The sequence below is a fragment of the Bombina bombina genome, chromosome 3, assembly GCF_027579735.1.
Source record: "Bombina bombina isolate aBomBom1 chromosome 3, aBomBom1.pri, whole genome shotgun sequence".
Taxonomy (NCBI): Eukaryota; Metazoa; Chordata; class Amphibia; order Anura; family Bombinatoridae; genus Bombina; species Bombina bombina.
Window position 1 is genome coordinate 213874648 of NC_069501.1, and position 12254 is coordinate 213886901.

Below are 12254 nucleotides of genomic sequence, written 5' to 3' on the forward strand. Positions count from 1 at the left end.
CCGCTCCAGACACCGCTGCCACCTACATTATATTTATGAACCCCTAATCTGCTGCCCCCAACATCGCCGACACCTACATTATATTTATTAACCCCTAATCTGCCGCCCCCAACGTCGCCGCCACTATAATAAACATATTAACCCCTAAACCACCGCACTCCCGCCTCACAAACATTAGTTAAATATTATTAACCCCTAATCTGCCATCCCTAACATCGCCGCCACCTACCTACATTTATTAACCCCTAACCTGCCGCCCCCAAGGTCGCCGCCACTATATTAAAGTTATTAACCCCTAAACCTAAGTCTAACCCTAAACCTAACACCCACTAACTTAAATATAATTTAAATAAATCTAAATAAATATTCCTATCATTAACTAAATTATTCCTATTTAAATCTAAATACTTACCTATAAAATAAACCCTAATCTAGCTACAATATAACTAATAGTTACATTGTATCTATCTTAGGGTTTATTTTTATTTTACAGGCAAGTTTGTATTTATTTTAACTAGGTAGAATAGTTACTAAATAGTTATGAACTATTTAATAACTACCTAGCTAAAATAAATACAAAAGTACCTGTAAAATAAAACCTAACCTAAGTTACAATACTAACCTAACACAACACTACTAAATTAAAACTAAATTAAATACAATTACCTAAATTAAATTAGCTAAAGTACAGAAACAAACAAACACTAAATTACAGAAAATAATAAACAAATTACAGATATTTAAACTAATTACACCTAATTTAATAGCCCTATTAAAATAACAAAAGCCCCCCCAAAATAAAAAAAACCCTAGTCTAAACTAAACTACCAATAGTCCTTAAAAGGGCCAAAGTAATCAGCTCTTTTACCAGAAAAAAATAAATACAAACAACCCCCCCAACAGTAAAACCCACCACCCACACAACCAACCCCCCAAATAAAATACTATCCTAAAAAAACAAAGCTCCCCATTTCTCTGAAAAGGGCATTAGGATGGGCATTGCCCTTAAAAGGGCAGTTAGCTCTATTGCAGCCCAAAGTCCCTAACCTAAAAATAAAACCCACCCAATACACCCTTAAAAAAGCCTAACACTAACCCCCTGAAGATTGACTTACCGGGAGAAGTCTTCATCCAAGCCGGGCCGAAGTCCTCAACGAAGGCGGGAGGAGTTTTCATCCAAGCTGGGCGAAGTGGTCCTCCAGACGGGCAGAAGTCTTCATCCAGATGGCATCTTCTATCTTCATCCATCCGGCGCGGAGCGGGTCCATCTTCAAGACATCCGACGCGGAGCATCCTCTTCATCCGACGACTAAAGCTGAATGAAGGTACCTTTAAGTGACGTCATCCAAGATGGCGTCCCTTAGATTCCGATTGGCTGATAGAATTCTATCAGCCAATCGGAATTAAGGTAGAAAAAATCCTATTGGCTGATGCAATCAGCCAAAAGGATTGAAGTTTAATCCTATTGGCTGACATTGGGGGCGGCAGATTAGGGGGCGGCAGATTGGGGGCGGCAGATTAGGGGTTAATAAATATAATGTAGGTGTTGGCGATGTTGGGGGCAGCAGATTAGGGGTTCATAAGTATAATGTAGGTGGCGGCGGTGTCCGGAGCGGCAAATTAGGGGTTAATAATATAATGCAGGTGTTGGCGATGTAGGGGGCGGCAGATTAGGGGTTAATAAGTGTAAGATTAGGGGTTTTTAGACTCGGGGTTCATGTTAGGGTGTTAGGTGTAGACATAAATTTTATTTCACCATAGGAATCAATGGGGCTGCGTTAAGGAGTTTTACGCTGCTTTTTGGCAGGTGTTTAGACTTTTTTTCAGCCGGCTCTCCCCGTTGATTCCTATGGGGAAATCGTGCACAAGCACGTATGACCAGCTCACCGCTGACTTAAGCAGCGCTGGTATTGGAGTGCGGTAATGAGCAAAGTTTTGCTCAACGCTCACTTCTTGCCTTTTAACACCGGGTTTGTAAAATCTCGTAATACCAGCGCTGTAGGTAAGTGAGCGGTGAGGGAAAACTGCTCGTTAGCACCGCATAGCTCATAACGCAAAACTCGTAATCTAGGCCTTAGCTTGGTGCATAATAACACTGCAGTGATTTGACATATTTGTATATTTTACCCGTGCTGACTTAGTCTCAGATGAGGGCTTTTTTGATTGCTTCTCCTTATTCCAAGCCTGATTGGGTCTCCAAGAGGACTTGGACTGCTACTGCTTGGAGGAGGAAGAGGAAGACTTTTGACCTTTGAAGTTATGAAAGGAACGAAAACTAGAACTCTGACGTCCTTAAGGTCTATTCTTCTTGTCTTGTGGTAGAAAGGACCCCTTTCCACCCGTAATTTCAGAAATTATCTCCGCCAGACCAGGACCAAACAGGGTCTTACCCTTGTAAGGTAGCGACAGGAGCTTGGACTTGGAAGTAACATCAGCTGACCAAGATTTCAGACACAGAGCCCTGCGGGCTAATACAGTGAAGCCAGACATCTTTGCTCCTAGTCTAATGACTTGCATGTTAGCATCAGAGATAAAGGAATTGGCTAGTTTGAGAGCCTTAATCCTATCTTGGATCTCTTCCAACGGAGTCTTCTCTAAAATCAATTCGGACAAAGCATCGCACCAAAAGGATGCTGCACTTGTCACTGTGGCAATGCAAATTGAAGGTTGCCATTGTAGACCCTGATGAACATACATTTTCTTTAAATAAGCCTCAAGCTTTTTATCCATGGAAACCTTAAAAGAACAGTTATCCTCAATAGGAATCGTGGTTCTCTTAGCCAGAGTAGAAATAGCCCCTTCTACTTTAGGCACCGTGCTTCATGAGTCTCAAATGGAGTCAGCAACAAGAAACATCTTTTTAAAAAACGGTAGACGGGGAAAGAGGTATCCCTGGGTTATCCCATTCCTGTGCAATGATCTCTGACACATGGTCTGCAACAGGAAACACTTTCACAGAGGAAGGAACTTCAGGGTTGACAGCGACAGAAGAATCAGAGTTGTCCAAAGTAGCCAGTACCTCCTTTAGCAATAAATGAAGGTGTTCAAGCTTAAGTTTACTTCTTCAGAATCACTCAAAGGATTTATACTGTCCGAATCTGAGATTTCACCCTCAGAAGTTACCGAGGTATCCTCCTCATCAGACTTATGAGGGGAGGTCAACCTGCGCAGCAGCAGACGGGACAGACACCTTAAACTCAGAAAAAAGTTTAGATTTCATCTTGCGCTTCCCCATTATGGGAAAAGCAGATAAAGCCGCAGATACCGCAGAAGATATCTGTGCGGCAAAATCTACTGGGAAATAAACTCATCCAGGAGGCTGAGAGGAACTGCAGGGCACTGTATGTGAAGCCTTTGAGGCTTGGGGCGTGTGAGGAGAAAGATGTGGCACTGCCTGAACAGCATCATCCTAAGAGACAATAGGCTCAGAAACAAATAATTTGTCTTTACATTTTAAAGCTTTGTCTAAACATGAGGAACAAAATTGCATAGGTAAGACAATTTGGGCCTCCAAACATAAAAAGCATTTATCAAAAGGAACAGACTTCTGTTCATTATCCATGGCTGATAAAAGTCCAAAAGGTAAGGAATGTCACTTTAAGAAAAAAAGTTTTTCTTCAAAACGCTAGGCAAATAAATAAAAAATACACCTCTACACCTCAGAAGCTGAGGTGCCCTACCGTAACCTTAAGGATTCTCCAGTCGGCCAGACAATATCTCACAGCCGCAACAAAGAGAAACTCACAGAAATGACACCGCTCTGCTCTCAGAAGCGGATGATCGAGAGGTCATGAAAAGAAAAAAGGTGTGCGTTTCATACTCTGAGGTGAAAAACGGAGTAACCGTTTAAAACATTCCCCACATGAAAAGTTATGAAATTAAAATCATATAGCCATAAGGTTAGAGGTCCTCCCAAACCTATAAGGAAGGCCGTTAACCCTTTAGTCTCTATTCACATACAAATAGTGCCTGCAAACTGCCCCAAAGAATGTCCCACAAAATTAATGAGTTAAAATAATTAGTGCAAGTTTCCAGTACCTAGAAGACAAAAGCACTTACCTGCAAATCTAGCTGTCGGGCAGAAAGATAGCTCACCAGGTGTGAAAAGACACATACTCCTTAAAGAGACCTGTAGAAAAAGAAAGAACAGAGTAGCCAACTCTGGCTTTCTATACCGAGGGCAGCAAATATGTTAAAAAAACAAAGCAAGGACTGCCTCGCCACTTTCTAACTGCTTAAAAGCCACCACTACTCTTACTCAAGAGATTGACGTGGACACAGCTAAACCAAAATCCTTGCTTGCAGGGAAAAGTACCTGACACCAACTTCACGTCCTCCATTGACAGAGGCAAAGAGAATTACTGGGGGTTATGGGTAAGGGGAGTGGGGAGTGACACTTAACAGCTTTGCTGGGGTGCTCTTTGCCTCCTCCTGCTGGCCAGGAGTGAATATCCCACTAGTAATTGGAATGACGTTGTGGACTCTCCATGTCTTAGGAAAGAAACACAGGTATTTTATGGCTGTATTAATAAAATGTGCAATGACATCACTAACCAATGTATAGAAAAGTACAGAGACAGATTTCTCATTGCAATTATTTCCAGTGCATGCAATAAATATTCCCTTAGTGCGATCAGTGCAGGAGAGCTCACTAGCTTTGTGCTATGTAGTTAGAGCATTCTCCTAAATGACCAGACTGAATGACGGCCTTGAATACTTAGGTAACTGCTCTAGGTAATTATAACAAACAATGTACTTTAGAGCCTGGTTTCTCAACAGCCGGGCCGTGGCCCAGTACCGGGCCGTGATAGCCCTGCTGGTGGGCCCTGAGCTGTCATGCCCCCACTGCACACAAGGGGGCAGACTGAGACCAATCAAGGCCCCAGGAAAACTGTCTCACACTGACCCAAATGTATTCAAATTTATGCAAATTAACATGGTAGCCTCCCTGCCCTAACCCCAACAGGCCCATCAACCTCCAGAGCCAGGACCCCCAACATTAAGGGCCAAAGAAAGGGCCCCCAACCTCCAGGGCCAGACCTCACACTCCATGGCCCTCACAGCGACAGACCCTCAGCAGGACCCCCACACTCCAGGGCCCCCACTAAACCCCCACTGAACTGCTTAGTTACTGATAGGACAAATCCCTGTATATATATATATAAAATAAAACTACCGGGCCCTGGACATGTCCAGCTAAAATTTAGCGGGCCTTGAGGTCACTTTGGTTGAGAACCACTGCTTTAGAGTGTGTTTCAATGACTGACTTCCCATCTTTAAGGTTGGAAGGCAGCCAATAACCTATATCTCTGTATGATTCCCCATCCTTGGACGTGTGTGCAGCAGGGGACGAACAATAAACTATGACAGACTTGGCAAAGGTAGGTAATGTGACAGCATTTACGAGCTATAAATAAAAACAATAGCATGACAGGCGTCCTTTACACTGCTGGAGGGCTGAAGAATACATTCCGAGCTCATCTGACAGTAATGTAAACTCCAAACACATAGGAACTTCTCGGAGTCGACATGTGCTAGTCCAGAATTAACTGCTCTATTAGGGACGGTTATTTTCTGTTGAAATATGCATTAAATAATGTAAGTCATCAACTCCAGACGGGGCAGTCAATTATGGGCTAGGGAATTTTTTTTTTTTTTACGTTTTAACATTTATTTACTTATATACATTCTGTGACTGTGCTTTAAGAAGACAGACTGCTTAGTTGACTTAGAAAATGTATTTTTTTTTGTCTATTTCCATTTAGAGTTTTCTACACGGACATTCCGTTTAAATGGAAAACTCAGTGTGTGTCTGACAACGTGTTTCCGATTTTATATATATATATAGCTCATTTTTAGTCCAGGCATAAGTGAATTATAAAATATAAAGATACATTTCAACAAAGTAATATAGATACACCCCCAGCCCTGTAATGACATAAGGTACCAATTGACAAAATGTGACATTGCTACTGATGACCTTGAGAGGGGGTTTACATAAATTTATTTTTGGAGAACAGATCGTTTCTTTCTGTACAATATTTCTAGTTTAACCCTTTAACTGCTGATCCATTTCCACCCCTGTGCTGAGCTATTTCGCCATTTTTAGATGCTGCCTATACTTAGGCCCTAGTCTAGGTCAGTTTCAGGGAGAAACCCACAAATATTATATATATATTTTTCAGGAGACCCAGAAGATTTAAATTATACCATTATTTTATGTATATATCATGACATCTAGAAACCTGCAACAATTAAGTGTGAAAATGCATTTTTTTTAAATTAAAATGTTAATAAACAAGGTTATAGAAAATAGTGTGTGTGTCCCCCAACTAAACGTTATAGTAAAAAGAAGGGGTTAACCACATTTAAATAAGGGGCTTTCAGTATAGTTTATCTAACTTTGATTTGCACGTAGGGGCTCCCATGAGCCTCTGTGCAAATAAATGCACTTTTTTCTTACCAGGTGATCACTATTACCACATTGATCACCTGGCTATAAAAACATATATATATATATGAGCTTTATTTTTAAGAGGGGCTATGGGCTTTGAAACAAGGGTTCTTGGGGTTCTCTTTTGATAGCCTGTTAGATGGGTATTTATATTTTGTGCTTAAACACATGTATACTTTTATTTATTTTATTTTTGGTAAAAACTGTTTATATTTAACTCATCATCAATAAGAATATCTACACCTCCAGCTGATAACATTTAAAAGAACCTTTATTTCAAGCTTATTTACAGGGTCCAACAGTGTACAAGCAACAGGAACATTATATCCTGAATAGACTTTGAAACTCCTTAAATTAAGAAGCAAATTCCTTAGCTGTTTAGGATCTGGCTGGAGCCTCTTGAATTAGAACAAGACAATCTCTGTCCAGTACTGGTGAATTATTTCAAGACGTTCTCCAAAATCTGTATTTTAGCACCACCAAGTGGTCATATCATGTTTCATGCAGTCATATAAAAAGCTATACACTTACCATCCTTGTTGCTTATTATTGGAATGTTGTGAACAGTGCGTAATTTGAAGCAGGAAGCAGTAAGCACTTGTAACTCCAACGAACTGAGAGCAAAGGCCTGTAGGTCTAGAAATAAATAAAACATTACATTAAGCTGGCAGTGCACTCTACCCTTTACAGTTTGTTGCTCACCGCTGCCAATGTTAAAATATAATTACCAAATATTTTTTTTTCATAAATAAGCAAAATAGTTTTTAACCTTTTTCTGTAAGAACACGTGTTAACCCATTTATGCGCCAACTACTAACACTTTGTCAGCCACAACACAATATTAACTCAATGGGGCCTATTTATCAAACGTAATGCGGATCAGGTCTGCAAGACCTAGCTGAATGCGGAGAGCAATACGCTCTCCGTATTCAGCATTGCATCAGCAGCTCACAAGAGCTGCTGGTGCAACGCCGCCCCCTGCAGACTCGCGGCCAATAGGCCACCAGCAGGGGGGTGTCAATAAACCTGATCGTACTCGATCGGGTTGATTTCCGGCGATTCCTGTCCGCCTCATCAGAGCAGGGGGACAGGGTTATGGAGCAGAGGTCTTTAGAAACAGGGGCCCACAAGCTCCGTTCGGAGCTTGATAAATGGGCCCCAATGTTTTAACAATATTATCCCTTCATGAGCCACATATAAAGCAATCTTAACCTTGTGAGGAGCATACAGAAACATGACAGCCACAGAGCAGTATTAAACCCTTCTTAGCCACAGATACAGCAGCAATAACCCCCTGTAACCCACATATAGACCAACATTAAACAAATATGCCACAAAGATCAAGTATTAAAGGGATATAAAACCCACATTGTTTCTTTCATGATTCAGAAAGAGCATGAAGTGTTAAGCAACTTTCTAATTTACTCCTATTATCAATTTTCCTTTGTGCTCTTGGTATCTTTATTTGAAAAGCAGGAATGTAAGCTTAGGAGCCAGCCTATTTTTGGTTCAGAACCTGGGTAGCGCTTACAGATTGATGGCATATTTTTGCAGATGATACAAAGTTGTGTAAGGTCATTAGGTCAGTGCAGGATATAATTACTCTGCTAGGGGAATTACAAACATTGGAAGAATGGACTGGTAAATGGCAAATGAGATTTAATACTTGTAAATGTAAAGTTCTAAATTTTGGGACTAGACTTTGCAAAACAGAAGAGGAAAGGGATTTGGACGTACTTATAGATAACAAGCTAACAATGAGTACACAATGCAGGGCAGTGGCTTGCTTCTACGGTTAATGATATACCTGTATGTATTAAAAGAGGCAATGATACAAGGAATAATTCTGTCACTATATAAATCCCTGGTAAGACCTCACCTTGAGTATGGAGTGCAGTTCTAGGGGCCAAACTCAGAAAATGACAATGCAGAATTAGAAAAAGTTCAGAGAAGGGCCATAAAACTAATGACGGGAATGGAGAATTTAGGCTGAGAGATTCGCCAAACTGAATCCGTTTTCTCTAGAAATAAAGGTGCTTGAGAGGTGATATTATTACTTTATATAAATATATTCAATTCTGATATACAGAGTCGGCAGAAGTACTGTTTATTCCAAAGCATTTATTTGTGACAAAAGGTCATATTTTAAGGCTAGTGAAAAGGAGATTAAATGTCCAGATCTCCCGCAACATAAACATTTTTTCACTGTAAGAACAAAATTGTGTAACTCCTTGCCTTAGCAAGTAGTAAATTCCAATATTTTAGATACATTTTAAAAATGGTTTAGATACATTTTTGTCTAAAAACAGAATTTAGGGCTATGATTGCTTGTGTTAAATGGGTCAGCTTTCTAATTGTATTAATGTAAGTTCAATTTTCCGCTTCTATATTTTAAATCAGGTTAATATCTGTATAGGATGAACATGATGGACTTTTGTCTTCTATCAACTTCATCTACTATGTTACTATGCAGTAGAAATAAAAATCCATATGTGGGAAGCCATGCAGCTAAGCCATCTACAAATCTGCTGGGAGGCGTGTCTGGGCAGCCGTCATGGCAGCATCAATATTAGCAGCAGTGAGATGGAGACAGAATATCCACAGAATATCAGCCATTCTCCTTGACATCTAACACCATGAATCATTAGCTTCAATAAAATGAGCTGTACCACAAGTTAATGTTTTGGAGACCATCATCTATCTGCTGATATGGGACATTTGGACCTGTGGTAGCTGTGTGCAGTTCCCGGGGTAAGCAGGGATTGAGTATCAACATTCCCTTACAAGATTATGCTCACTATTTCTAATTTGCCGATACAGAGTGGTTATGTGTGGCCTTACAGTTCCTTTTAGAGGATTTTGAGAGGAAGATTTGTGGGAGACTGGACAGCATCTTATTGTCAAGTATATACATTGGGAGATGACATGTAGTCTTGTAAGCAGGTAAAAGATGCTGCTGCAAGCTCGCCAAAAGACACCAATGTTTCATACTCACCTACACACTTGATATTGGGATTAACAACCGTGACTGAGGCAGAGGAAAGGGAATAGAGTCTACATGAGCTGGGGCTGATTCTAAACACTCTTCATGCCATAACCCCTGAGTAGTGTGGCAACAAACTGTTGGAGAAGGGTTTTGGGGATGTCAAATGGGGCGCTGTCACTCCATGGCCTTCAGATGGAAGTGGGGCTATCTGGCTTCGGTGGAGCCATCAATAGTGGGAGCATACTAAGGTTTTGGCATTTTCGTCCAGTGTAGTGCGGCTGGCTCTCTGGGATGCAAACTAAGGGGATCAATTCTATAAAATTCCCAAGTCTAGATGTAGTTTTCCATGCCGACACTCGCAGGGCAGCTGTCAAATAATTCTATAATAAAAGGGTCTGTCCCTGTGAGTGCTAATATGTCTCCAACAAAAATAATGAGAGGTCTCTGTTAGGTACAAGTTCGCAATCAAATTACACTGTTTTCAGTGCACAATACCTTACATTTACTGTTGTTTTTGTATGCATAGGTTTTCCATTCAGAGTAATTAGTTTTATGAGTACAGGTGGCCCTTGTTTTGCACTGTTTCAGAATAACCCCCTTTATTTTCAGTCATGTGACTGCTATTGAAAAGCACTGAGAAGCCGCACATTGATTAAAATAAGGGCAGGCCAGTAGGGGGAGCTGTCCGATTATGTTGCAGCAAAAATATGCAAGCCAAGCAGGCTGAAATGAATCAGTGTGAACAGACCAGACCCAAGCTATCGAGCAGCTTTCAAAGCAACAAGATCTAGCAGCCGTGAGGGAAACTTCCCTTTCTTCTTCCTTCCCAGCTGCTTGAGGTGAAGGTGCCTATAAATAAGTCCAGATTGGAATGCATAGAATAGCTACAGTCAAGATATTAGCTAAAAGTGTATGCTACTGTTTCAATGCAGAGACCTTTTTTGCAGAAAAATGCAAGTAAAAAAATGTTTTTGTTCATTAAACTTAGTTTGATGATGCATTCTGTGTTATGTGATTATTTGATACGGTTTATAATGTTGTTTAGCATTTATAGTCTTCATTTCAAAGCTTTAAAAATAATGTATTATAAGTTACTTATGTCAATTTTGAAAGGGGCCTGGAACCTAACTCCCTCACTTCCCATTGACTTACATTGTAAACTGCGTTTCATTTTACAATGGTTTCTATTTACAACCATTCCTTCTGGAACCTAACCCCGGCGTAAATTGAGGGCTACCTGTATTTTTATAAAAACTCACCACCTTTTAAGTTGTGAGAAAAAACAGTGAGATCTGTATGGCGGAAATGTTTACAGAATTATGCTGGAATTTGAGAGACAATTTCATATACACCCACAGACCATTTTACAAAAAAAAAACTCCACGGACCACTGGTTGGCGACCGCTGATCTAGCCAGTCCAGAGACCTTTACAGAACCGGGCCCTCAGGAGCGATGGAGGGAACACTCATTCCTCAAGTTTTGCATGCCTTCTACATGCAAGCGCAGGCCCCTGTGTGTGACTTTGTTGCTCAACGTTATTTTTGCCTTCTTTTATATCCTAAACTGTTAGAGAATTGGAGATCTCAACTTCTTTTGCACTGCCTTGGACCTCTGAGAAAGCTACATCGTTTACGGCAATATTTCCTCCTGTTATCACCCTGCAGGTCTGGAGTGGGTTAATCAACTATAGGTCAAGATAATTTGGCTAAAGAGTCTCAAGCTCTGACATTTATAGTTACAGCAATGATGTCTGTTCTAGTTACATTTTCCTATTATATTTTATCAATATAAACTTCAGATTAGATTTTATTACATTTAAACTTTGCACTTTCTATTTTGTATTTTATTTTGTGTACAGCAGTGTATTAAGTGATTTTACAAATTCTGATTATAGAGCAGACTTCACAGAGGTAAAACTCACTGAATTTGCTAAGAAAAGGGGAGGAACCTGGAAATCTCAGAGAGATGAGAGATGCCTTCCATAAAAAGTAATGAAGCTCTCTGGGATACACTATTTCTCATGGAAGAGTGAAGGTAACTGTAGAACCCCTGGGGCTGATAGAAAAGGCTCAGCTTGCATCAATTCCAAATAAAACTGAAATGTTTTCACTACAATTTAACTTGCTTTTGTCTATATTTTATTATATATTACTTTACTGTTAGTTAAAATAAGTCTACTGTAAATTTTGAGCAAACTTCACCTGCCTACAGCTGGCGAGACAAATCAGTGAGACCAGCTTGTTTAAAATGCTTAGAAAATTTCACAAGATTGGGGAGAGAGCTTCAGGCATAACCTGGGAACTCCCCTTTTCAGCCCTGGGAACTGACCTGTTCCTCCCACTTTCTGAAAGTCAGTTTTAGTTTGCAATGCAGCAAATTCAAGGTGCAATGTCATTTGTATATAAAAACAGAAATATACAAAGTATAATTCTAATTTGTTAAAGTAACACAGAAGTGTAACAAAACTCTCATATCACGCGGTGCTGTATTGCACTGGACTCATCTCTCCATATATAGAAATGAGAGAGATTTTGCAGTGCTGGAGAGTTCTGCCCTTTTCTTTTGAATATTCAGTGAGTTCAGCCCCTATGAAGTCTGAACTGCAATTTATCTCCAAGCTGGAGAACCTTTGAATATCAGGACCTCAATTTATTGTGGAGTCAGCTTTAGATTGTACACAGTCAGTTTTTCTGTGACTTTGCTGTTCGTGCTCACCCACTCAGCCTAGAATTATAAAGGTGCAGTACCTGTTGGCGCTCTACAAATACCTGATAATAATAATAATAATAATAATAATAATAAAAGGTGCTCTT

The 12254-nt window shown here is 40.2% G+C and overlaps 1 protein-coding gene across 3 annotated transcripts in view; it reads right to left on the bottom strand.

Moving 5' to 3' along the window:
- Positions 1-12254, bottom strand: part of ABR (ABR activator of RhoGEF and GTPase) — a 1041787-nt gene that overhangs the window by 126051 nt on the left and 903482 nt on the right. For all 3 annotated transcript variants that reach the window (XM_053706127.1, XM_053706128.1, XM_053706129.1), the window contains one exon: positions 6986-7090. In XM_053706127.1, the coding sequence (XP_053562102.1) occupies positions 6986-7090 (105 nt within the window). The remainder of the gene's footprint in view (positions 1-6985; positions 7091-12254) is intronic.